A 27,640-nucleotide genomic window follows, 5' to 3' on the forward strand; every position below is an offset into this window, starting at 1 on the left:
GGCCCATAGTCCCCATACTACTTGAGACAATACTGCTTGTAAGACGCAGTTAATTGATTTTAATTAATCAAATATAATTCTAAAATTAGACTATGTCTAGTTTATGAATTTTCACTAAGCTAGGGCTTAATTGTAAAGAAAAGAGATTATAGGGTTTATTCGTTAATTAAGAGACTTTATTAAGTCTAATTAATAAATATGTTAAATGACAATTTTATTTAATAATTAATTTTAATTATTAAATAAATAGTTTTGGCATTTAAGTGGTTGAATTGGAAAAATGGCATTTTTGAGAAAATAAGATAAATAGTTGGAAAAATTGCAAAATTGCAAAGTGGGGGCCCGCATCCTGTGGCCGGCCACTATTGCTCTATTTTACCATTTATTTTATTTTTTTTAATGTCAAATAATTCAAGCCTAAACGTAGGTGGTTTCCTATAAATAGATAGTGATGGCTTCAAATCAAAAGATAGAGTAAGTGATAGAGTAAGTGCCCACACATATCAAGTGGTACTCAATCATAGCGTGTAAGGTTGTGAAGAATCCAAATTCAAGAGAAGGAGATTCGGGCTCAGATCTTGGTGATACTCTGCTACAGACAGGATACAAGGGTTAGAGATCTGAGCGGAAGGAGTCATTTTAATTCCGCTACACTCAATGTAAGGTTTCTCAAACTTTATATGTGTTTAATTCACATTGTTTTAGAAATTCTTATTTAGGATGTTAAACAACATACATGGTAGTAAATCTAGATCCTGGTAAAACATATTCCAACAAGTAATTATTCCAAACCGGATCTACGAGAGCACTTGAATCAGAAAACCTGATCTTTCCCAATAACTCGGTCCAAAGCAAGAGGATCCTATCCAATTGCGAATAGACGAGTTGGAGGATAAGTTCAGGAGATATCAAGTGGGGGAATTAGGAAAACAATCTGGATACGACTCAGATGAGGAGCTCGAGCCGTATCATCTAGATATCATCAATACTCCTTTTCCCTAGGGATTTAAAAACCCTCACATCTCATCGTATGATGGTACCACCGATCCGGTCTCGCTTTTGAAATACTTCAAAACAATAATACGAGCTAGTAATGTGACAAACAATTTACGTTGTATTTTTTTTCCCACCTCGCTAGTTGGAGCAGCAAGCAGCTGGTTCAACAAATTTACTCATCATTCCATAACAACTTGGGAACTAGGGCTGTACAAAAAATTTTGTAAACCGTCCAAACCGAATAATCCGCCCAAACCGAACTGAAAAAACTGATAAAAATTACAAACTGAAATAACCCGAAAAAATTACAAACCGCCCAATCTATTAATTGGGCGGGTTGAAAATAGGTCCAACCCGCCCAATTAAACCGACCAACCCGACCAACCCGATTTTGCACATTTAATTTTTTTTTTAACTTTTTAGTTTTTATTATATATAACATAAATGATTAAATATATAATAATATAAAGTTATATATTTAATTACTAGTTTTAAAGCCATATATATGGTGTTGTACTTTGGTGGAATGTGATATTTTTAATTTATCTTTTTAATTCTTATTGATTTTGACTTTAAAACTAAAAAAAGAAAAAAAAAAGGTTGGCCGGTTTGGGCGGGTTAACCCGACCAAACCGCCCAAACTGTTGGTCGGTTTATAGATTTTTTTTTTTACATTGGGCGGGTTGCACTTAAATTTTAGCAACCCGAACTTTAGATTGGGTTAGAAAACATATAGGATAAACCGCCCAACCGACCGATGTACAGCCCTATTGGGAACAACTGTCCAAGGACTTCAAAAAACAATTCCAGGCTGCAAGGGATAAGCGACCCGAGGTGTCCTCGCTAACTAATATAAAGCAATATCCAGGCGAAATACTTAAGGCATATTTAAGTCGTTTTAGCACGGCTGCTGCAAGAGTTAGAAATCTGGATGATAGTACACAGCTTATTGCCCTTCAGGCGGGGATCACTACTGATCTATCAACTGCTGGGGGTGAATTGTGGAACGACTTACAGGGTCATCCAGTGAAGAACATCACCGAGTTCAACGAGGGGGCTCAGGTGTTCGTCTGAAAAGAGAAAGCTCAAAAAGAGATGAACTTGTTAAAAATTGGCTCGGGAGGCAAACCCAGCAATGTTTCAACAAGTACTGTCTCAACTAGAGTTGATAACTCAGGGGCCTTTGGCTCAAAGAGAAAAGACGATCCTAAGAAGTCGTCAAAGGACAAAAAGAAACAAAAGAAGCACGATAAGTACGTGCCAGTTTATACGATTTATACCAAGCTTAATGAAACTCAGGAAAATATTTACCTCGCGCATGAGCACAAGGTTACCTTCAGCAAGCCCGAGCCCATGAGGCATGGGAGGCATAAAAGAGATCCTACTACGTATTGCAAATACCATAAGGACATTGGGCACACAACAGACGAGTGGTGTCAGTTGAAAGATGAGATAGAAAGTCTCATCGCTTGGGGCCACTTCAAGCAGTGTGTGAAGAGACAGTGCAATGGACATAACCAGTACAGTCTTCCCAACAACCCAAGCAACCAGGAATTATAACCTCTTCCTGTTGAACGAGAGGACATCCTGGTTATTTTGGGAGGGCCGCACATTGCAGGAGAGAGCAACAATGCCGAAAAGAGATATGTGAAAAAAAAAATAAAAAATGAGTAGTCAGTATTTGCTCCAGAGCCTTCTAAGAAGGTAAAAACTGAAGAACCTCCAATCATATTCTCGGAGGAAGATGAAAAGAACGTGAGGTATCTTCACGTTGATCCATTGGTGATTACTATCCAGCTCGCAAATAAAAGGATAAAGAGGGTGCTTATAGATAACGGGAGTTTAGTGAACATCATTTACAAGGAAACGCTGAAGAAGATGGGGCAGCCAAATTGAGGCCTTGCATGGTAAATCTGTGCGGCTTCACTGGTGACAGTATCGCCAGTCAGGGCATAATCGAGCTCGCATTGACCTTGGGAGAGGTGTTGTATACCAAAATGGTACGTTTTACATTTATCAACTCGCAAGCGCACGAATCTTTATTGTAGTATGGAGATTGTGAAGAACGAGGTCGAACCCATGGGAATTGCGTGAAATCGAAGAAAATACTTATTTAATCTAAGCTAATAAAACTCTAACCTAGTTCCGAAAATGGTGAGGTTTTTGGTAACAAAATAAAATAAAGTGTTTAAATGATAAAAATGACAGTAACAGATATTTTCAGAAATATTTTAGGATATTATTAAGGGTTCAGAATCCACTTAATGTATATAAAAATATTTATGTTTATATTGATTCTCATAATTTAATCAGTAATCAAACCAATTATTTTCTAATAAAAAAATAGATTTTCCTTCGCTTTAAAATTATAACTTCTAAGCATTAAATGTGAAACAATTTAATGTAAATACAAAAAATCAAAGAATATTATTTTTAATAAAATATGGAACCAAGCATAAATAATTTCTAACTATCAAAAATACTTGATATTAAAGATGAAAGAAATTATTTTAAGAAGCGAAAATCATAAGCATATATTGTACTGAGAATCAAAATAAAAATAAATACTTAATTAAATACACTAGGTTTCATCGTCCTCCTTAATAATAAGGGAACTTAGAAACCCATAAGAAAATTAACTAAGAAAGCGGTAAACTAACACTGAGCGCTCTGAGCATTTTCTCTGGATTTTTCTGTCTGAAACTGAAACTGTAACTGAATTCTAAAATCCTAAGCTTCTATTTATAGAAGGGTAAAAGGACTAATGTGCAATTAAACTTATTACAAATTGCATGTGGGTAAAAATGTAAATACTAATAATTAAAATCGGAGTGCCACGTGTCAAGCTCGGATTTGTGGCTTTGGTGTGCAACTGACACGTGGCGAGAGGAGAGAAAGCCACCTTTTGGCTGATGGGGCTCGGTCCAGACGAAGGCCAGCCGCGTGGCTGGCGAGTGGAGCAAACGAAAGGCCCACAGGGGCCGGTGCACGCCACGCGCGCGTGGAGAGGGAGAGAGGGCCAAAGGGAGAGCTGCTTTTTCCGAGCCAATGGGAGAGCGCCACGTGGCGCTGATGTCGGCAGGGGAGAGGAAGAGGGCCAAATGGGCTTTTGTCCTTTTGTGCTCTCTTTTGGGCTTCAAAAATGCCATTTTTCATTGCTTTGGATCACATTTTTACTATTTTTCTTTTTCTTTTCCTTTCTTTTCACAAATGCTATTTTCTCAATCAAACACAAACAAAATTAAATCCAAACAAAATATTTTCAACATAAAATATATCACAATAATTTTAATGAAAATATTTATTTAAAATTTAATTAATTTGTATTTCTTTAAATAAATACAATGCATTTTCTTAACTTTTTATTTCTTTTTTTTTTTCAATTATGCCATAAATACTATTATTATTTATAAACAAAGATAAAATTAATCTTAAATAAAATATTTTCAATATAATAATATATTGCATTAATTTCTTGAAAATATTATAAAGAATTAATTTTATTTTGTATTTTTACACTATAAAATATGTAATATTTTGGCATTTAACACAACCCCCAACTAGCTTATTGCTAGTCCCTAGCAATTCAAGCGGATAACAAAATATTACCAAAATGAACAAATCAAACAAACTCTGACTAATCGAAACAAAATAAAATATTGGTGTAAACTCTAGAAAATACTATATATAAAAAATTACAATAGATATAATTCCAGATTTTTGTGTGTGTGTTTCAAATAATATTCTTTGCTTTAATCATAACACAGATAATATTAAAAAATCTTTAAAGTAAAAAATCTCAACTCTAAATCCTCACAGGTATTGAAATATTTGAAAAGAGGAAGGGTTGTCACTCTTGGAGCTGGAAAGATATATTAATTGACGCTCAAATGGATAAAGATTTTTAGGACGAACAATGTAAACAATTATTGACCCATAGATAGGCTAACCAAAAAATATTTTGAAATTCAAATGACAAGTTAACTTTCGGGATTTCATTACAGTACCTAGAGCCAAAATAAAGAAATAAACAACGATTTTTCTTCTTTTCTTTCTTTTTTTTTTTTGTATTTGGTGACTAAAATTTACGAAAAATAAACTATAGCAAAGTCTCTTTTGATTGATGATGATATTATTTTTTTTTTCTATATATATATATATTATATATGCATATATATTTTTACCGATATATATATTTTTTACTTTGCTAAATGATTAAAACTAAGATATTGCTCTTTATATGATATATATGTATTTTTTTTTAAGGGCAATATCCACAATAACAATTTACCGTAGAAAAATTTTCTTTGGTATCTTTTGAATTTTGACCAAGCTACGTTGACAGAGAAATGTTGCTCTTGTTTTTTTTTTTTTTTTTTGGTATATATAGTATGTAAGATATTGCTCTTTATATGATATATATATATTTTTTTTTAAGGGCAATATCCACAATATATATATATTTATTTTTAACAAGAGGCAACATGTGATAAGAAAATATAAAGATAATAAATTTACAATTAGGCTCAATTCTAAAAAAAAAATATCCCTTTAGTAATTGTCATATTTTCAAATTTCAAAAAATTTTGATTTTACCAATTCAGAAGATCAATATATGTTCAAAAAAATCGTTTTCTCAATTCTCACTTCTCACAAAAAAAATGAAAGCTTTTAACTTAAGATTTTTCTCAATTAAATGTGTTAAAAACAATCAAATCATATGTTTGGTTTGTGCAATTTTTACTGGAATTACTATCTAAGTAACTAAATATAGTATAAACTAGTCTAACACAATATTTATTTATTCACATAATTAGCAGCAGAATTTGACTCAAAATTTTCAAAAAGGTAAGAAATTTATCGAACTTAACGCAAGAATATACTCAGTACCCCCAACTAAAATGAGACAGTGTCCTCAATGTCTAAATATGTATATGATAAGAACATGAGATGAGAACTGAAAAAACAGAGAATATGCAAAGTGATAGATGTTGATTTTCTAAAAAACAAATGACAGAAAATAAACTAAAATACTGAAAAATAAAGAAAGCAATTAAAGATAGGACCAGTAGTGAAAGAATTCACTAACCTTGGTAAATTGGATCGTGAAGGAGTGTTTCCTCCACTTCAGGTGGTGTTAATTCTAAAAATGGTTTCAACCGTTGTCCATTGACTTTGAATATGTTACCAGTTTTAGAATTTTCAATTTCAACAGCTCCGTGAGGAAAAAGAATACGAATAGTAAATGGACCATTCTATTTAGAACGTAACTTACAAGGAAACAGATGAAATCGAGAGTTGTATAAAATAACTTTCTGACCAGTGGAGAAATATTTTTGCTAGATGTTCCTATCATGATAGAAGTTTGTACATTCTTTGTAACTTTTTACACAATCCTAGGCATCGTTTCTCAGTTCTTCCAATTCATTTAATTGGAGCTTTCTTTTCTCATCCGCTTTGTCTAGAGCAAAATTCAGTTATTTAATTGCCCAAAAGGATCTATGCTCTAACTCTGTAGGTAAATGATAGGCTTTTCCATACACTAGGCGGTACCGTGACATTCCAATGGGAGTTCTGTATGCAGTACGATATGCCCATAAAGCATCAGTTAGTCTCAGGGACCAATCTTTCCTAGTTGGGTTGACTGTTTTTTCTAGGATGTGCTTTATTTCCCTATTGGAGATTTCAACTTGACCACTAGTTTGAGGATGATATGGTGTAGTGACTTTGTGTGTAATGCCATAATTTTTCATGAGATGTGCAAATGGCTTATTACAAAAATGTGTACCTCCATCACTAATGATAGCACGTGGTGTGCCAAAACGGGAAAAAATATTTTCTTTCAAGAAACGAACCACCACTTTGTGGTCGTTTGTGTGACATGCAACAACTTCGACCCATTTTGAAACATAATCAACTCCAACAAGAATATACAAATTTCCAAACGAGTTAGGAAAATGTCCCATAAAATCAATACCCCAAACATCAAATACATCAATAATAAGAATAGGGTTTAAAGGCATCATGTTTCTTCTAGACACACTTCCTAACTTTTGACAACGTTCACAGGCTTTACAATATGCATATGTATCATGAAAAATTGTGGGCCAATAAAAACCACATTGTAAAATTTTTGCAGCAGTCTTTTTACTACTGAAATGGCCTCCACAGGCATGATCATGACAAAAAGATATGATTTTAGTTTGATCACAATTCGGGATACATCTACGTACTATCTGATCAGGACAATATTTAAACAAGTATGGATCATCCCAGATAAAATTTTTCACCTCAGAATAAAATTTATTTTTATCTTGTTTAGACCAGTGAGATGGTATTTTACTGCTAACAAGATAATTCGCAATGTCAGCATACCAAGGCAGAGAAGAAACATGCATCAATTGTTCATAAGGAAAAGTTTCGGTGATAGGGGTAGGCTCTTTACTAGTTTCAATAACTAGCCTAGATAAGTGATCAGCAACAACATTTTCAGACCCCTTTTTATCACGAATTTCTAGATCAAACTCTTGTAAAAGAAGTATCCAACGGATTAAACGTGATTTTGCATCTTTCTTTGACAAAAGATATCTTAAAGCAGCATGATCAGAATAAACAATTATTTTAGATCCTAACAGATAAGACCTAAACTTTTCTAAGGCAAAGACTACAGCAAGCAATTCTTTCTCAGTTGTGGAATAATTTAATTGAGCATCATTTAGAGTTTTGCTAGAGTAGGAAATAACATGTGGTATTTTATCAATTCTTTGCCCTAAGACAGCTCCTATAGCATAATCAGAAGCATCACACATTATTTTAAAAGGAAGGTTCCAATCAGGAGGTTGAATAATGGGTGCAGTAGTTAGCATAGTTTTCAATTTCTCAAAAGCAATATGACAATCATGATCAAAAACAAATGCATTATCTTTTCCAAGTAAATGACACAGAGGCCGTGAAATTTTGCTAAAGTCTTTTATGAATGTCCGGTAGAAACCGGCGTGACCTAAGAATGATCTAAATTCTTTCACAGTTTTAGGTGGTGGAAGTTTTGAAATAAGATCAACTTTAGCTTTGTCAACTTCTATTCCCTCAGATGAAATCACATGTCCTAAGACAATTCCACGTTTTACCATAAAATGACATTTTTCCCAATTTAGCACTAAATTCTTTTCTTTACAACGAATCAAGACAAGAGACAGGTGGTGTAAACATTCATCAAAAGAAGATCCATAAATAGAAAAATAATCCATAAAGATTTCCAAAAAATGTTCAACCATATCAGAAAAAATTGCAATCATACACCTTTGAAATGTCGCAGGTGCATTGCATAAGCCAAAAGACATGCGTCGATAAGCAAATGTTCCATAAGGACATGTGAAGGTGGTCTTTTCTTGATCCTCGGGTGCTATCGGGATTTGGTTGTATCCCGAGTAACCATCGAGAAAACAGTAGTACTCGTGACCAGCTAATCTTTCAAGCATTTGATCAATGAAGGGTAATGGGAAATGGTCTTTTCTGGTGAGGCTATTCGGTTTTACGTAGTCAATGCACACTCTCCATCCAGTTTGGATTTTAGTGGGGATTAATTCATCGTTTGCATTCTTGACTACAGTAATTCCAGACTTCTTAGGAACAACATGGATCGGACTGACCCATGAACTATCAGAAATTGGGTAGATAATACCCACATCTAATGTTTTAAGTATTTCATCTCTCACTACTTCTTTCATATTTGGATTTAACCTTCTTTGACACTCACGGGATGCCTTTGCATTTTCTTCTAAATGGATTCGATGCATGCACATCGAAGGACTAATTCCTTTGATGTCAGCCATGGTCCACCCTATGGCTTCTTTGTGACTCTTAAGAACTTGTACCAATTTCTCTTCTTGTTTCTTCTCCAACGCAGATGCGATGATAACAGGGAAGGTTTCTGACTCTCCTAGGAATGCATATTTTAGATCTTCAGGTAAAACCTTTAGATCTAACTTTGGTGGTTCAGGGAGTGACTGTGATTCTAATTGGCGAAAGGGTTCAATTGACTCAACTTTGGTGTTCCACTCTTCTGTGTTTATCAATGGTGTAGACTCTAACAAAGAATTTACACTATCAAAAGAACTTTCAAAATTCATACCAAAATGACTTACACAATTTTCAAAAGAATTATCTTTGTTTAGCATGAAATCTTGTGTGACAAAATCAATAAAATTTACCTCATATACATCATCGCAATCAACAGATTTATTAGCAACATTAAAAACATTCAACTCAACAGTCATATTTCCAAATGATAATTTAAGAACACCATTACGACAGTTGATGATTGCATTTGATGTGGCTAAAAATGGTCTACCCAAAATGATCGAAATTTGAGCACTTATGTCTTCAACAAAATGAGTATCAAGAACAATGAAATCAACAGGAAAATAAAATTTATCTACCTTAATCAAAACATCTTCTATGACACCTCTAGGAATTTTCACGTAACGATCACTAACCGAAGTGTCATAGATGTTGGTTTCGGTTCCCTAGACCAAGTTGCTTATAAACAGAATAAGGCAATAAATTCACACTAGCTCCTAAATCAAGTAAAGCTTTGTTAATCACATGATCACCAATAATACAAGGAATGGTGGGACACCCCGGATCTTTGTGTTTAACAAGGCTTTTATATTGAATTATGGAGCTGACTTGTCCCGTTAAAAATGCATTTTTCGGAACATTTGTGTTTCTTTTTGCAGTACACAAATCTTTCAAGAATTTAGAGTAGGCAGGTATTTGCTTAATGGCATCTAAGAAAGGGATATTTATACTTACTTGTTTGAATACCTCTAAGATGTCACCATACTGACTACCTCTTTTGATCGGGAGCAATCTTTGTGGGAATGGAGCTTTTGGAATGAACGGTAAAGTTTGACTCGATTCTTCAACCGAGTCTTTGGAATGTGAACTTTCAGGCTGACTCTTTTCATTTTCTTTCAATGAGTCTTTGTTTATTTCAGCATCAGTTTGAGGTATGTAATCGTGTTTTTCAATTATTTTTCCGTACCTAAGGATAGAAATTGATTTAGCTTCTTCGGTAGGTCTAGATGTACTTACCTCGTACCGACTCTTTGGATTTGGAATGGGTTGACGGGAAGTTTTCCTTTTCCCTTTCAACATAAAGAATAGCAAGCTGACCCATTTGTGTTTCAAGCTTTAATAGGGATTGAGAATTTGTGTGTAAGGCTTGTTGGGTGGTTTGCATAAACTGTTGTAGTGTATCCTCTAAAGATGGTTTTCTTTGTTGTTGAGGATATGGCATATTAGGTTGGGCTTGACTCTGATTGGGCGTGTTGTACTGGTGCCCTTGATTCATTGGAGGCTGGTTCTGTCTCCATGAAAAATTTGGATGATTTCTCCAATTTGGATTGTAGGATTGAGAAAATGGGCTATCAGATGATTTCCCATAAGTTTGAAGAGCGTTCACTTCTTCAGAAAATGCCTCTTGGTATATAGGCAATGATGGACATGACTGGGCACTATGACTTGTACTATAGCATAAGGAACAAATTTCATTCCTATGTATAGGAGTATTCATAGATTGACTTAATGACATAGCTTCAACTCTCCTAGTTAGATTTGCTAATGATGTTTTAATATCCACGTCATCTTTGACATCGTAAATTTCACCTCTCTTAGGTGTGTTGGAAGCTTTCGATCTAGGATTTTGGCAATTCCACTATTGAGAATTTACAGAAAGATTCTCAAGAGACTCCCAAGCCTCATCCCCTCTAAATTGCAAAAAATTTCCAGTGTGCATTGATTGTACCATTTGTCGGTTTGAAGGAGATAATCCATCATAAAAGTATTTTACCAATCTCCATTTCTCAAAACCATGGTGTGGACATTTTAGCAATAAATCTTTAAATCTTTCCCAACATTCATAAAATTCTTCGTGATCTTTCTGATAAAATTCGGAGATTTCTCTCCTAATATTATCTGTTTTAGACATTGGAAAAAATTTGGACAAAAATTTATTAACTAATTCATCCCAAGTTGAAATAGATCGGCCTGGGAGTGAATTTAACCAGGCTTTAGACTTATCTTTTAATGAGAATGGAAAAAGTCTAAGCCTAACAGATTCATCAGAAAAATTTTGAAATCTAAATGTAGAGCAAATTTCTAAAAAATCTTTCACATGCATGTATGGATCCTCTTTACCTAACCCATAAAAAGATGGCAAAAGTTGAATTATGGAAGGTTTCAGTTCAAAATGTGTAGCATTTGTTTCAGGAAAAATAATGCATGATGGTGGATTAGCAGAAATGGGAGAAAAATGATCAATAAGAGTTTTTTCTTCCACATTTACTTGATTTGGTTCCATGATGTCAGAATTTTCACTTTTAATTTCAACCCACAATAATTTTCTTTTTACCAAACGATTTTTAGAATTTCGTTCCCAGCGAATCATACACCAAGTATCACAAAAATTAAAATAACATGAAAAAATTAGGAGGCGGTGCCTACCATATAATTGCGTAAATAAAGACTGAATTTAAAATATAGCGAAAAATAAATAATATGTATATATTTGACAGAAATATAAATATTAATATTAATTATAATTTATAATATATACTTATTATATATAATAATAATAATAATAATATATTTTTCTTAATAGTTAAGTAATGTATATAATAATAAATAATATATAATAAGTAATGTATATAATATTATTATTAATATTATATATAATAATAATATATAATAAATTTTTTATATATATCAGTTTACGTAAACTGATAATAATAATAATAATAATAATAATAATAATAATAATAACTTTATATATATATATGTTTTACTTCGTTATTAAGAAACGTAATATATAATATATATATAATATAATAACTAGTAGAAGAATTATACCAACCTGAATTAAAGTAGTTTTTCTTCTTGCAGTTCCCCGGTAACAGCGCCAAAAACTTGTTGTATACCAAAATGGTACGTTTTACATTTATCAACTCGCAAGCGCACGAATCTTTATTGTAGTATGGAGATTGTGAAGAACGAGGTCGAACCCATGGGAATTGCGTGAAATCGAAGAAAATACTTATTTAATCTAAGCTAATAAAACTCTAACCTAGTTCCGAAAATGGTGAGGTTTTTGGTAACAAAATAAAATAAAGTGTTTAAATGATAAAAATGACAGTAACAGATATTTTCAGAAATATTTTAGGATATTATTAAGGGTTCAGAATCCACTTAATGTATATAAAAATATTTATGTTTATATTGATTCTCATAATTTAATCAGTAATCAAACCAATTATTTTCTAATAAAAAAAATAGATTTTCCTTCGCTTTAAAATTATAACTTCTAAGCATTAAATGTGAAACAATTTAATGTAAATACAAAAAATCAAAGAATATTATTTTTAATAAAATATGGAACCAAGCATAAATAATTTCTAACTATAAAAAATACTTGATATTAAAGATGAAAGAAATTATTTTAAGAAGCGAAAATCATAAGCATATATTGTACTGAGAATCAAAATAAAAATAAATACTTAATTAAATACACTAGGTTTCATCGTCCTCCTTAATAATAAGGGAACTTAGAAACCCATAAGAAAATTAACTAAGAAAGCGAGAACTAACACTGAGCGCTCTGAGCGTTTTCTCTGGATTTTTCTGTCTGAAACTGAAACTGTAACTGAATTCTAAAATCCTAAGCTTCTATTTATAGAAGGGTAAAAGGACTAATGTGCAATTAAACTTATTACAAATTGCATGTGGGTAAAAATGTAAATACTAATAATTAAAATCGGAGTGCCACGTGTCAAGCTCGGATTTGTGGCTTTGGTGTGCAACTGACACGTGGCGAGAGGAGAGAAAGCCACCTTTTGGCTGATGGGGCTCGATCCAGACGAAGGCCAGCCGCGTGGCTGGCGAGTGGAGCAAACAAAAGGCCCACAGGGGCCGGTGCACGCCACGCGCGCGTGGAGAGGGAGAGAGGGCCAAAGGGAGAGCTGCTTTTTCCGAGCCAATGGGAGAGCGCCACGTGGCGCTGATGTCGGCAGGGGAGAGGAAGAGGGCCAAATGGGCTTTTGTCCTTTTGTGCTCTCTTTTGGGCTTCAAAAATGCCATTTTTCATTGCTTTGGATCACATTTTTACTATTTTTCTTTTTCTTTTCCTTTCTTTTCACAAATGCTATTTTCTCAATCAAACACAAACAAAATTAAATCCAAACAAAATATTTTCAACATAAAATATATCACAATAATTTTAATGAAAATATTTATTTAAAATTTAATTAATTTGTATTTCTTTAAATAAATACAATGCATTTTCTTAACTTTTTATTTCTTTTTTTTTTCAATTATGCCATAAATACTATTATTATTTATAAACAAAGATAAAATTAATCTTAAATAAAATATTTTCAATATAATAATATATTGCATTAATTTCTTGAAAATATTATAAAGAATTAATTTTATTTTGTATTTTTACACTATAAAATATGTAATATTTTGGCATTTAACAAGAGGCACCCCTATCTGCCACAGTTATGCAAGACTTTCTGGTTGTCGACCTGCCATTAACTTACAATATATTATTGGGTTGCCCAGCATTGATTGGACTAGGGGCAGTTAGTTCGATCAAGCATCTATCCCTAAAGTTTCAAACACCAGAGGGTGTGGGGGTGGTGCGAGGCGATCAAATGCTAGCTCGGGGTTGCTATTGCATAGAGCTACAACACGAAAAAGTCAGTCACCAGTTAATGGCGGTCTTGGCAGAAGAAAGCGAAAAGAAGGATGAAGATCTTGATCCTCGAATTCAAGATGAAAGAAACCTGTTAAAACTAATTGAAGAATTGGAAGAAGTTGTTCTCGACCCAGGAAATCCCACAAAGTGTGTTTACGTTGGGAAGAACCTGGACAAGCAGTTGAAATAGCAGCTAATAAGTTTCTTAAGGGCAAACTAGGATCAGTTCACCTGGAACCGTGGAGATATGATAAGGATTGACCCTAATATTATCTGCCATCATTTAAATGTCGATCTAAACTACCCAGCAAAGAGGTAGAAAATGAGACCCTTGGATTCCGAGAGGCAAGGGGCGCTAAAATAGGAAGTGGATAAGCTGTTAGTCAATGACTTTATATGCGAGTTGTTTTACCCCTCGTGAATAGCTAATCCTATTCTCGACCTAAAACCTAACGAAACTTGGAGAACTTGTATTGACTTTTCTGATCTGAATAAGGCATGCCCAAAAGACTGCTTCCCACTACCCAAGATTAACCATTTGGTGGATGCAACTGCTGGGCACGAGCTAATGTCATTTATGGATGCATATTCTGGATATAACCAGATAAAAATGCATGTCCCATATCTGGAACATACGAGCTTCATAATCAACATGGAACTTTACTACTACAAGGTCATGCCGTATAGGCTGAAGAATGCTAGGGAAACATTGTTGGGATTTTATGCCCTAAATAAAACCTATTTCAATTTAATCTGATTTGTTATCAATAGAAGATTAGAAGTTATTTATGTTTACATGTAGTTTTCATGTTTATAGTTTAATGTGTACAAAATCTGTTAAATCCAGAACGTATAGTTATTCACAATTACAGTGATGTCAACACAATGGAATGTAATTGTGATTATATGCTTCAAAAGATAATGTCCCTTGATTCATCAGTACACTGGATTTACACTGATGTGATAGTCAGCGATAAAGTATACTTACACCTTGGATATGTTCTTTCCAGAACATTGGCAAAGTATGCTAGTTTCAGATGTATGAAGTATACGTTGGACTGTGACCGATATTGATCTTTGTAAAGATATTATAATCTTACTATTGTATTTTTCTAAGTCAATATCACTGGTTGATCTTAGATCAAAAGATCTTAATCCTGACATGGTTAGGTTGATCTCAAGAGTATTATTTGTGTTATTTGATTTGTTAGTTAAGCTTACCTTTTGGTCCGGGTAAAACGTACATTTTGGGAACATGATAGTACAATTGAGTGGGAGCGCTAAACATAGATATATAATCTATAGCTTCTATCTAGACATAGAAGTGAAATGATGATTTCCTTCGAGCTTGGCTTAATAGAGATAAATGGAAGAGCTCTTATTTCAGTGATTATATTAGTTTACTGAAATATCATTTATAGGAAGCTAAGTGTTTTAAGGATAAAATACATTGAGGGGTGAAACGGTAAATTTCTCCCCACTCGGTGTAAATCATCTATAGATGATCTTTGATTATTGGGATTAGAATGATAGTTAAATATTTATAGCGTATTTATATCGTAGAACATATAGAGCATTTTATATTACTGAGAGTGCAATTCCAAGTTCTATAGTGGTTCAATGAGGAATTAATAAGTTAGGAAATTTACTTGGTAAATTCTAGATCTGCTTATTAGAAGCTCGGTTATATAGGCCCATGGTCCCCATACTAGTTGAGACAATACTGCTTGTAAGAATCAGTTAATTGATTTTAATTAATCAATTATATATAATTCTAAAATTAGACTATGCCTAGTTTATGAATTTTCACTAAGCTAGGGCTTAATTGTGAAGAAAAGAGATTTTAGGGTTTATTTGTTAATTAAGAGACTTTATTAAGTCTAATTAATTAATATATTAAATGGCAATTTTATTTTATAATTAATTTTAATTATTAAATAAATAGTTTTGACATTTTAGTGGTTGAATTGGAAAATATGGCATTTTTGAGAAAAATAAGATAAATAGTTAAAAAAAAATGGCAAAATTGCAAGTGGTGGGCCCACATCCTATGGCCGGCCACTTGAGGTCTATTTTACCATTTATTTTATCAATTTTTTAATGCCAAATTAATTCAAACCTAAACCTAGACGGTTTCCTATAAATAGATAGTGGATGGACTCAAAATTAGAAGCTTAACAATTCACTTGCCTTCAGTCAAATTTTGAGCCTTCTCTTCTCTCTCTATTTTCGAATCCTTCCTCTCTCTTTCTCTCTTTGATTTCGAACCCTATAGTGATAGAGTACATACCCACACATAATAAGTTGGCACTCAATCATAGTGTGTAAGACTGTGAAGAATCCAATCAAGTGAAGGAGAATCGGGCTCAGATCTTGGTGATACTCTACTACAGAAAGGATACAAGGGTTAGAGATCTGAGCGGAAGGAATCATTTAATTCCGCTGCAACCAATATAAGGTTTCTTAAACTTTATATGTGTTTAAATTACATTATTTTAGAAATTCATATTTAGGATGTTAAACAACATACATGGTAGTAAATTTAGATCCTGGTAAAACAATAATCCAACAACCGACCTCAGAGCCATGGTAAGGATTTACTTTCATGAAGATGGATTTAAAACGATGTTTATGTTGATTTGAATGGTTTCATGATGGTTTATGTGCAAATTTGATGATTGTATGGAAATCGCAATGTATGTTGTAAAATAAATAATGTAAAAAAAAATATAGAATTAAAAAATAATTAAAGTTTAAAATATGGAAAATAAAATAGTAAATAATTTAATAAAACTTGTAATAATAAGTTTCGCTAGACTAGTCACCGGTGCCAGAAAAGTTGTCGGTGTCAGGAAAGTTACTGGAAAAGTCACTGTCACCAAAAAAGTTACCATCACCAAAAAAGTTTCTGGAAAAGTCATCAGAAGTAGATGTCTCATATATAGATAAAAATAGAATCGGTTCTATAACATAATGAATAAAAATAAATAACTCAAACTGATTATAATTGAAATATAACCCAATCTATAACATAATAATAAAAAAAATTACACAAAATAACTTAAACCAGTTATAATTAAAATCTACCCAGTTCTATAAAAATGTTATAATGAATAAAAACAAATAACATAAAATAACTAAAATCGGTTATAACTAAAATAGAACCGGTTATTTAACATAATAAATACAAACAAGTAACACGCAATAACTCAAACCGATTACAATTAAAAAATTAAGAGGAAATCAGTTCCTAAAACATTGAAACATAGATTAAAAACATAGTTCCACAACAAAATACCTTATAAAACCGGATATAATTTTTCTTAATAAAAAAAGTGAGGATCAATTCCAAAAAATATTGAGGCATAAATATGTAAAGAATTGGTTCCATAACAAAATAAATAAACACAAATAATAACACACAACAAATCAAATATAATATAAAGAAATCAATTATATTTATCAACTAGTTAAAAATTTGAGATAAAAAAATTGGTTCCATAAAACAATCAAGATAAAAACTCACCCACAAAAACCAATTAAATAAAATAACTCAAATAAAAATATCCATTCAACATGCTCCAACTTACCAAATAATTATACCCATATTATGTCTACTGGAAAAAATACTCATTCACTATGTTATATAACCGATTATATTTTAGTCATAACTGGTTTGAGTTATTTCGTTTATTTGTTTTTATTCATTGTAACACTGTTATCAAACTTGTTCCATTTTAATTATAAATGATTTGAGTTATTTTGTGTTATTTATTTTTATTCATTATGTTATAGAACCGGTTATATTCCAATTATAACCGGTTTGAGTTATTTTATGTTATTTGTTTTTATTCATTATGTTATAGAATCAGTTCTATTTTTATTTATATCTAAGACATCTACTTCTGGTGAATTTTCGAGTGACAGTGACTTTTCTGACACCGACAACTTTTCGGTGACTTTTTCGATGCCGGTGACTTTTCTAGCCAAACTTATTATTATTTTACAAATATGAGATTTTTTATCTTTTTTTTATAAAAATATGGCACAAAAAAGTCTATATAAATGTAAAAAAATAAAATAACCCATAACCTCATAGTATTATTTATTTATGCCAATAAACATATTGGGGTATAGTGTAATTTCCAGTTATCATATTTGGAGTAAATTTAAGGGGTAAGTTGAAAAATACCCTTTTTATTAATCAATTAATTAAATTTACCTCTAATTTTATATTTATTTGAAACATACCTCTTTTTATATGTATTGTACCTAAAATACCTTGACATAAGAGAGTCACATGGAGAGTAACTTGAAGTGATAGGGGCAAAATTGGTACAATGTTTTAAAAAAGAGGTAAAAATGATAGACTTTGAAAAAAAGGATAAAAATAAAAGAGGACAATATAAAAATGGTATAGAGTGTAATTTCCTCTAAATTTAACTTACCATATTAACTAGCATTGGGCTGAAATCATGTATTTGGGCCAAACTAATGTGGTTGGGCTGGCCCATTTTTCAATTTTTCTCTAATTTTCCTCGGCATCTTACATTCGACGTCTAATTTTCTCAGTTCCCAAACATCTGAGAGGGGAAAAATAAAAATGAGCACCAGTTTCGTCCCCTTTGGTCCATTAATTCAGTTGAAAATCCCATCTCAATTTCGCACCAACAACAACGTCCGAAAGTCCTTATCGGTCTCAGCTCGTCTCGACGATAATTCCAGAAGCACCCTAGACAATTCCCAAGTCAATCTCTCAGTTCTCCGATTCACTTTCGGTAAAGTAATCTCTTTATCGGTTCCTTCTCTTTACTTTACTCTGAGATTATGATCTTGAATTTGATGATTTTGGTTTTCAGGGATACCTGGGCTCGATGAGTCCTACTTACCCAGATGGATCGGATATGGATTCGGTTCGCTTATACTTTTAAACCATTTCGCAGGTTCCAACTCAGTGACTGATATTACACCAGCACAACTCGTAAGCATATGAAAACCTTGGTTTTTGTACTAAGTTCTTCTCAATTATGGTTTAGATTATAGGTATAAGCATGTCGTAAAATTTTGCTTGTTTCTTTTTTTTTTTTGGGCCTTTAGAGAACCGAGGCCTTAGGACTTTCTTTGGCTGCATTTTCAATTGTACTGCCATATCTCGGAAAATTTCTTAAGGTAAATTCACTTTCTTTTTCGTCTGTTAATGAAAACTGCTTATGCATATAACGCAGTAAAAAAATTGAGCGTGCCAAATTCATGTTCATTTTCATGAATTAGTGCAATGGATGGCAAACTAGTTTGGATAGTTTTTTTATAGTATAATTAAAAAATAAATGTATATATGTGTATATTTTAGAATATAAAGAAAAGAAACAATAAAAAATCAATACAAGCTAAAAAAAATATGAGTTTTTTTTTATGTAAAACTAAATAAAAAAATGGGCATTTTATTGTTTAAAAAAATAAATAAATAAAAGAAAGGGGTGTTTTAAATAAAATTTTGAATCATAATGTTAGAAAATTGGTACAACTTATCCTTTTGGTACATCATTGTGTTGGATACTAATTTGTTGGGCTTGATTAAAAATTGACGAATTTGAACTCTTCTTCTCAATAATTTATTTTATGGTATTCTTTTCTTGGTAAAATGTATTGGAAATGTTATGATGGTTTATGAAGATGCATCTATACATACATATATAGGGTGCAACTCCAATGGATCAAACAACTATTCCTGACGGAAGTGAACAAATATTTGTGATGTCTGAAGATGTTTCGGATACTCAGAAGGAAGATTTGGCTTGGGCAACATACGTTTTACTTCGCAATACAAACACCATAGCTGTGGTACAAATACCCATTATACATTCATTTGGAACATAGCTTTTAGTGACTTAAACAAAGAGACAGATTCTAATGAGAAGATAATGAGCAATAAGTTAAATCTAATCAAAACTTAACGAATGTTGTTAATTTTGCAGTTAACATCAATTCAAGGTGAATTGTGTGTTCGTGGATACTGGAACACACCAATTGGTATGTCTAAAACAAAAACCAATCTATTAGATTGGTTCACTCAACAAATTGAAAAAATTGGCATCTCGGACTTGAAGGATACCCTTTACTTTCCTCAGATTTCAGGTAAACATTTTATGACCTTTTTTTTTTATTTATTTATTATTATTTTCATTTTCTTATAATGCTGAGAATAATAATAAAAAGAAAATGGCTGCGTGTACACCATTTGCACTAAATTAGATGAATAATTTTGAGAGTACCTAGTAAGTACATGAAATTTGAAAAATCTTTCTGTGTGAAGTATCAAGACCAATCGGGGTCTTAGGCATAGTCTAGTGGTTTCATATCTCTCCTCATAAAGAGGAGGTTCCAAGTTCGAATCCCCACTCCCCCAATATAAAAAAAGAAGTATCAAAACCAAGCCAATCTAATGACCTTGGATTATCAAATATGCTATGGTGGCGTTTGGTAATATTTTTTAAATCAGTTTTCTGTTTTTAAAAGTAGAAAAGTGAAAATATTTTTTAAAAACATATTCTATAAAACTGTTTTTACTTTTCAATTTTATAATTAGAAATCAAAATTTTAAAAACAAAAAAAAATCACTTTCAATATTTTTTTAAACAGTTTTTTTTTTCTTAATCAATCTTTTAGATTACGACCAGACCCGGACCCAAATCCCCTCCCTACGGCCCTGACGCTAAACCCGGCTTTTGACTTGAACCCGAATCCAACTCCGGACTTAAATTCGACTTAAATAAAATTAAAAAATAAAAATAAAAATTAACTTTACAGAACACACTTTTGTTTTCTGTTTTTAAAATTGAAAAACAAAAGTAGTTACAGAACGCATTTTCGTTTTTCAAAAATAAATTTTTTAAAAACAAAAATTTTGCTTTCATTTTGTGATTAAAAAATTAAAAAACAAAAGTGTTACCAAACGGCACCTATATTAGTCTCTTTAACTAAATCTCAATGATCCTAGTCTCTCATTTCTTTGTTATTACTTGCGTAGTCACAAACTTTTTCTTTATTACTATTACCTTTCCTTATGTTTTTTATCTGTCTTTCTCATTGGATCTATTACTTTCCAACTGAAAATAAGTACAAGGAAATGTGAAATTATCCCTAGGATTGTTAAGTAGAAGAAGAAAGCAATCATGACCTTCGTCCATCTATCTTCCCATAATCAACAGTTTTGATCTATTCACTCTTTTATAAGACACCATCACCTGTCCCTCTTCAAAACCATTTTCGTCATCTCAACCTAAAAATTTGAAGGAAAACAAGTAGATGGTAGTGTAGATTATGCAGCAAGGTCGCAAAAGCTTATCAGTTCTTTGACAATTGTCAACCCATAGAAATTTCACCTCATTTTCAAGTTCCTGTAACCTGTCCTAGTGTCATTTTTTCCTTTACTATTAGATAATGTTGTCTTCTCATGTCATAGCTTATTTTCAACTTGTCGTTTGATATACTAATCCTTTTTTATGTCATTTTGAGAGATATTGTCATTCTGAGAGATATTGTCCTGTACAACGTTTCCTAAATTAGCTAGAGTGCCGTTTCATCATCATTGTGGCTGTTTTTTTTTGAGAGCCTTTTTATCTCGTAATCTTTTGTTGTCTTTTATTTATTTATTTTGGGTTAAGATTCATTTCACTTTTGGCCTTAAAATATACTGTTATCACAATTTGGTATCGGAATTTTTTATATATGTTTTTACTACCTTGAAAATTACCAATATGTTTAAATTTATTCATATTTAACAGCTAGCGAATGTCATCTTCTTTTTCTTTCTTTATTCGAAATCTCATTGACCATAGTACCAAAGTGTAAAGCAATAAACTTTTAAGATGCTTAGAAAGGACTAAGATATTCTCATGCATTATTCTTCTCATTTCAAGAGATTCAGTCAATTGGTGAGCATACCATCTTTCTTATAAGGACAGCCTCAAGACATTTTTTTTGTTAGTTTAAGATTTGATAGTTGATGCAAGGGAGAAAGGATTAAGGCCTTAAGGTTCTTTGTATATTCTAGAGGGAATAGAGGCTGTAGTTAGTTATTTGTCTGCCCTATGTTATGGGCCTCTTTTGTTGTTATTTATCTATCATTCTCCAATGAATGATACATGTGTTTGGATTTCAAGAAAATAGTTTATTCAAGCTGACTCTTCTGCTAAAAACTCTTATAGCATTTTGATTCTTTGGCTTGGCCTTCATACTTGCTTTTTGTAGTTTCTGGAGTTAACTATTAATTGTATTTTCAGAGTCAGAACTCTGGGAGATGCTACCGAAGGGAACCCGATCTCTCCTTGTACAACCAGTGACTCAAGTTCCTGGCCAAAGTAACGAAATGATGCAGATAAATGATGGATTTATTTTGTTGGCGTCAACCATTAGCTATGCATATAGTGAAAAAGATAGAGCCTGGATAGGAGCTCTTGCGATAAAAGTTGGAGGTAAGAGCGTATGTAATAATTTTCAAGGGATTTAGATCTTTCAGTTCACTATCTAGTGGTAAAGCTCATATTGTGAACTGAATTCATCTGAATCTGAGATATAGCATATTCTTTTTCCCGTGAAATTCTCATACTTCCAAAAGCTCGAGATTCTATATTCAACAAGTTGCTAACTAACACCACATTTAATGACCAAAGAGCTTATACTGTTGATGCATTCTGGAACTGTATTTTTTATTCCATATAGCTGCTCACTGATACCAGTTATGATCAAAAATTAAGTATTATGCAATCATTTCTGCAGGCAAACCTGAGGAATTAGAACTGACTAAAAAAATAAGCAATATGTTTGTTGCAAGGACATTTTTTCCAAATAATATTTGTGAAGCTTTAGTTTCTTGTCTAAACAATCAAATCAAAGTCAAAACTCTTATTGTATAATGTATAGTGGAGTTCAGCTCCAATTGAGACTACGAAAGAAAAATAATTATGCTTTTGCTCAAAACATTGAAGAATATTGTGGCAAAACAATTGACTCGAGTACTAATAAATTATAAATCATTATGGATATTATTTCTCATCCCCCCCTTAAATTTCTTTGAAAGAAGCTCTTCTCTCATATTGTATTTTTGCAGGATAAAAATGGTCCCTGGATTAGATATTGCTGGGAGTGAAACTTTTCGAATGAAGTCTAGCCAAAAATACCGAGTTTTACAAAAATTTCTCCAAGCCGTACACCAGGTTCTGCAGTAAAAAAAGATATAACAGCAGTTTTACTTGATGGATAAGGCAAGTATCATGAATTTATGATTAAGTTCTGGAAATGATTGGACTGGTTACCTTAAGGCGCACAACTCTTCTAATAGCTAAGATAAGGCCTGGCATCAAACACTGGACATCAGTAATATCGTGCTTGAGAGAGTAAACCTGTGTGGACAACAGTGCTTCTTGATCAGATAGCCATTTTCGGCTATGGTAAAGTTCAATGAAGATCATTATCCAGAGCAAGAAGAATAAATGCAGAAGCTAACCTCTCCTGGGCCGGAAAAGTATACAGTTGTACTGGAAGGAAGCCCTGGAAGAACTAAACTATGCACACGAACTCCATCTTCGCCAAGAACTTGACCCCTTGCCTTTATGGGGACAAAGTCACTATAAGATTTAAGTCACCAAACGACAATCATAAGAAGTAGATCATGGTTCTAGAAATCCAGATTACCAAAACTTCTGTTGAGATATCTTCTCTATTGTATATCTGCCCAAGGTTCGAGAGATTATTGGCTATCTGGGTTGCATCTGCAGATGGAAAATCCTGGTCCCAAAAAAATACAGTACTTTTCAGTATCATATTTTCACATACAAGTGAAATATTTGTGACATTAATAAATGTTTATTTTTCAATGTTTGGTGTTGAGAGTCTACCATTGCAGTATCCCTTGATTCAACAATTTCTACATTCTTGTAGTGGAAAGACGCTGAAATTGCAGCTTGTTGAAGGAGAATGGATCCAATGGACAGGGTTGGTGCAACAAGACAACCCTAATATAATTTATTATAAACAACAGGCTCATATTAAATGCAAAAGGAGGGAAAAGAAAATGATTCCTTCACATCTTAATTGGGTTTTTTTTTTTTTTCATGAGTCTGTTATATATAAATGCGTATATATATATTAAAATGAATTATGGAACTGGCAAGTTGAATTGTATTATTGAGTTTTCTCACCCTGTGCTCACCATGCTGGCCTTCTCACAGAAAGCAGACAATGCTGATATTGTGTCTGGTTTAATTCTTGGCACATAAACCACACTATTCATGCCAAATGCTATAGCCTAATTGGAACAAAGGAAGCAATAAATGAATGAAATAAAAATTAGTGATGTCCTGTATTTTTAATTATTAATTTTCTTTGGTGTTTGGTGTCTGTACAAACAAAGAGAAATCATTACAAATTACCTGTTTCACATTGTCATATACTTGGGTTGGTTCAGTAAAATCCACAACTACTCCTGTTGCCTTGGACTGCTCAAAAATTATAAACAGTAAACTACACGAATACATATACATATATATAAACAGTAAGAAAAGCAAACACATTCATTTGCAGATTGCTTACTTAATCCTCTTATGTATTTTATTTTTAGATGGCAACAAATGTGTTAATACATTTCATATCAAGAATTACCTGAGAGATGGAACCTAAGACCATTGTGAGATCATTCATTATGGGAATTTCAAGAGGCTCTTCCATATCACATACCTAATTTGATAAAACAATAACATAAATCAGTTTGACCAAATTTTTTTAAAAAAAAGTAGACAAGCATTATTGGATTAAACTAACTAACTAATTAGTTAATTAGGTAGATAGAGAGAGACAGAACCTTGCCAATATCTTCTCCAACTAGATAAGAATCAACAGCACCAGCAACCTCCATTCCTCTAGCTTTGGTCACTGCAATTACTGCAGCCCTTCCTATTTCCTTAGCTGCACCATTTATAATGACCTATAGAAACATGGAATATTCAATATTACACAATACAAACATCAGATTATTTCATAAGAAAATTAGTAAAACCTTGATATTGCTTTGAGAGGGTTGAGCTGAACAAAAGATAGAGCTAGATGGTCTGCGTTTAGTGCTTAGATAACTGTTAATGATAGTTGGTTGAAATTGGCAGCTCAAGGCTACCATGGTTACTCAGACCTCTATCTGTTTTATTTTATTGGTTATAATACAAAAAGGAGAAAACTTTATCTCCTTCACCATGTGGTAGTTATGTTTCTTTTAGATAAGGTTTTTGAGTTTAGTTAATTGTTTTGTCTTTTTGTGGAAACTATGAGCATGTTTGGTATTGTTTTCTGTTTTTTGTTTTAAAAAATTGTTTTTAGAAATGAGAACAAAAAATAGTTTTTGAAGTTTTTAAAACACAAGTCATGTTTGGTTAGTGATTTTTAAAAACAATATTAACCAAAGGTAAATTGGTTTTTAGAACAGAAAACAACATTTTGTTGTTTTTAAAATTCTTGTTTTTTGTAACTTTGTTTTCTGAAAGCTGTTTTTAAAAAATAAGGCCAAACAAGCCAAATTGTTTTTAAAAACAATTTTCTGTTTTTAAAAACAAAAAACTGTTTTTTAGTTATGATGCCAAACATGCACTATAATTTTATAAGATTTTGCCTAAACCATAACTTCATTTATGTAAATTGAACTCACTGAGGTTCTAAACTATAACTCTTTTTTCCTTGTTTTTTAGTATATTATTATTTATAGACAGATAATTATGCGAACATAGAACTCAAAGAGCAAAAGAAAGGAACATAGAGAAAGAGGGGCTAAAGTAGATTGCAAAAGTGAGAAGAAATGTTCTACAATAATGTAATAATTAGCTAAGCCTTTATAAAAGCAAATAAGATAAATTAAGTAAAGCAACAATAATCATAAAATAAACTAGTAAACAAACTGCTATTTATAAATTATATATGAAATAATTTTAAATTTATTTTTGAATCATTTAAAAAATATATATTTTTTTAAAGCATAATAAATCTATATGGAGAACTCTAACAAATTTTTAAAAAAATTCATTATACAACTTTTTATATATATAAAAAAAAACACGCACAAAAAAAATTTTCAAATATACATTGTAATAAAAAAAATTAAAAGCTGAATAATCCTCACACAAAATAGAGATCTAAACAAAAATAAAATAATTATATCTATATAAAACTCACCATATAATTTCAAAATAACTATTATCACCGTATCTCCACTACTACAGAAATCATTATTCTTGTCGGTCCTCAAAAAACTTTTTTTTTTTTTTCCGGGAATCGTCATCAAGGCCGACCCTGAAAAAAATGGACCTAAGAAGGTTTTAGTAAATTAAGAAAAAAAGCCCTTTTGTACATGTATTTTTTTTATGTATGTAATTTTAAATAAAATTAAACTAATATTTAGTAATATAAATACATTCTAAATCAATAAATCATCACATAAATTATAAGTTTCAATTTATTGCTTAAATATTATACGTCTTGCATTTTTAGATGCAAAAGTATTAATTAAATTTGCATAATCAAGTTTTGCGACTATATCATGTTCAATGGATAATATAGCTAAATCACTTAATCTTTCTTGAGACATGGTTGAACAGAATTAAGATTTGATCAAGGTTAATTTGGAAAAACTCCTTTCTGCATGGGCAACGGTGACCAGAATAGTTAGAAAAATCATATAAGCAATCTAAGCATTTAGATAACTACCATCCACTTCTTTTATATAGCTCAACACATCGATAACTCTTTTGGTAAACTTTGACACAACATATATAACTCTTGGTATAGGTCATCATTGTCAAGGTCTGAAATCTCATCATGCTTCATTAAGTTTGTAAAATTGATACAAAAATTCTTCAAAGTATCATCATCTGCAGACTTTAATTTCTCAAAATCAAACAATAGTCCACAATTCTCCTTAAAATTTTAAAATTGTTCGAACCTAGTTGAACAATAATTATTTTTATTAGTTATTATGGTAGGAAGTGAAATATAATTTTAAATAAAGCACCATGAAAGTATGCATACCTAGTTTTAAATGATGAAATAGCTTGATCGTTATGTAAAAAAAATAGTCAATTTTAAATGACTCTATTGCTGATTGTGTCAACCCCTCATTGTCACTTCATCAAACTGCTTTTTCCTGTAAACTTTTTATTTTTCAATAAACACAGGTTCAACTTTCATCATACTTGCAATCTTAGTAGCTTTAGTGAAAGCATTCTCAAAACCAGTTTCTCTATACTTTTGAAGAAATGAAAGTAGAATCTTTAACTCTTTGATAGCAACATCAATTTGCATATCTTTATTTTGTAGGATCTTGTTAGCAGTATTAACAGCAAACAACAAATCATACCAAATAACCATGCTCACTAAGAACTCAAGATTCAATATTATATGTTGCTAAATTTTCAGCATCACTTTTTGTTTTGACATCTTCATTGCTTTCTGCCAAGTAATTTAAAGCTTCTTTTATTTGTGGAGCTTGGAATCTTATTGCTTTAACACTGTCAACACGACTTTTTCAACGTGTTTCTGATAATGGCTTAATAGTGAGACCAGGTACATGATCTCTAAGTACTTTTCATCTTTTTGTAGAAGCTAAAAATAATGAGTATATTCGTTGTATCACACCAAAAAAAGATCCAACCTTGGGACAACAATGAGCTATATCGAAAAGTAAAAGATTTAGAGAATGACAAGCACAAGGAGTGTGAAATGCTCTAGGATTCATTTCAAGTAGCCTAGTTTGTACACCTTTATTCTTTCCTCTCATATTAGATCCATTGTCATATCCTTGTCCTCTTATATTATCAACATCAAGTCCAAGAATATTCAACGCAGGGGCAG

At 32.0% G+C, this 27,640-nt stretch overlaps 3 protein-coding genes and 1 non-coding gene across 5 annotated transcripts; 2 read left to right on the top strand and 2 right to left on the bottom strand.

Annotated features, from left to right (window-relative positions):
* Positions 1-6,473: 6,473 nt before the first annotated feature.
* Positions 6,474-13,138, bottom strand: LOC133038172 (uncharacterized). Its single transcript, XM_061116234.1, has 5 exons — positions 12,860-13,138; positions 10,093-10,714; positions 9,685-9,980; positions 8,712-9,521; positions 6,474-8,618 (listed from the first exon to the last, which is right to left on the bottom strand). Exons 1-5 carry the CDS (start codon positions 13,136-13,138, stop codon positions 6,474-6,476), a joined length of 4,152 nt encoding a protein of 1,383 aa, XP_060972217.1.
* LOC115718328 (small nucleolar RNA R71) lies at positions 10,866-10,972 on the top strand. Its single transcript, XR_004011907.1, has one exon. It is a non-coding gene; the product is annotated as a small nucleolar RNA R71 (small nucleolar RNA).
* A 5,163-nt stretch (positions 13,139-18,301) lies between the features above and the next one.
* Positions 18,302-23,845, top strand: LOC115716633 (protein COFACTOR ASSEMBLY OF COMPLEX C SUBUNIT B CCB2, chloroplastic). Of its 2 annotated transcripts, XM_030645474.2 has the most exons (7): positions 18,302-18,531; positions 18,613-18,734; positions 18,851-18,922; positions 19,451-19,594; positions 19,729-19,888; positions 22,036-22,227; positions 22,863-23,845. In XM_030645474.2, exons 1-7 carry the CDS (start codon positions 18,357-18,359, stop codon positions 22,865-22,867), a joined length of 870 nt encoding a protein of 289 aa, XP_030501334.2. In that variant the 5' UTR covers positions 18,302-18,356; the 3' UTR covers positions 22,868-23,845. The 2 variants fall into 2 exon arrangements, with proteins under 2 accessions (XP_030501334.2, XP_060971440.1); XM_061115457.1 differs by lacking the exon at positions 22,863-23,845 and having other exon boundaries at positions 22,036-22,444.
* LOC115716632 (dihydrodipicolinate reductase-like protein CRR1, chloroplastic) lies at positions 22,576-25,011 on the bottom strand. Its single transcript, XM_030645473.2, has 10 exons — positions 24,807-25,011; positions 24,612-24,734; positions 24,413-24,487; positions 24,184-24,249; positions 23,964-24,059; positions 23,650-23,766; positions 23,447-23,539; positions 23,259-23,360; positions 23,068-23,154; positions 22,576-22,971 (listed from the first exon to the last, which is right to left on the bottom strand). Exons 1-10 carry the CDS (start codon positions 24,921-24,923, stop codon positions 22,939-22,941), a joined length of 909 nt encoding a protein of 302 aa, XP_030501333.2. The 5' UTR covers positions 24,924-25,011; the 3' UTR covers positions 22,576-22,938.
* Between the last annotated feature and the right edge of the window lie 2,629 nt (positions 25,012-27,640).

The sequence above is a fragment of the Cannabis sativa genome, chromosome 5, assembly GCF_029168945.1.
Source record: "Cannabis sativa cultivar Pink pepper isolate KNU-18-1 chromosome 5, ASM2916894v1, whole genome shotgun sequence".
In the NCBI taxonomy this organism is placed as follows: domain Eukaryota; kingdom Viridiplantae; phylum Streptophyta; class Magnoliopsida; order Rosales; family Cannabaceae; genus Cannabis; species Cannabis sativa.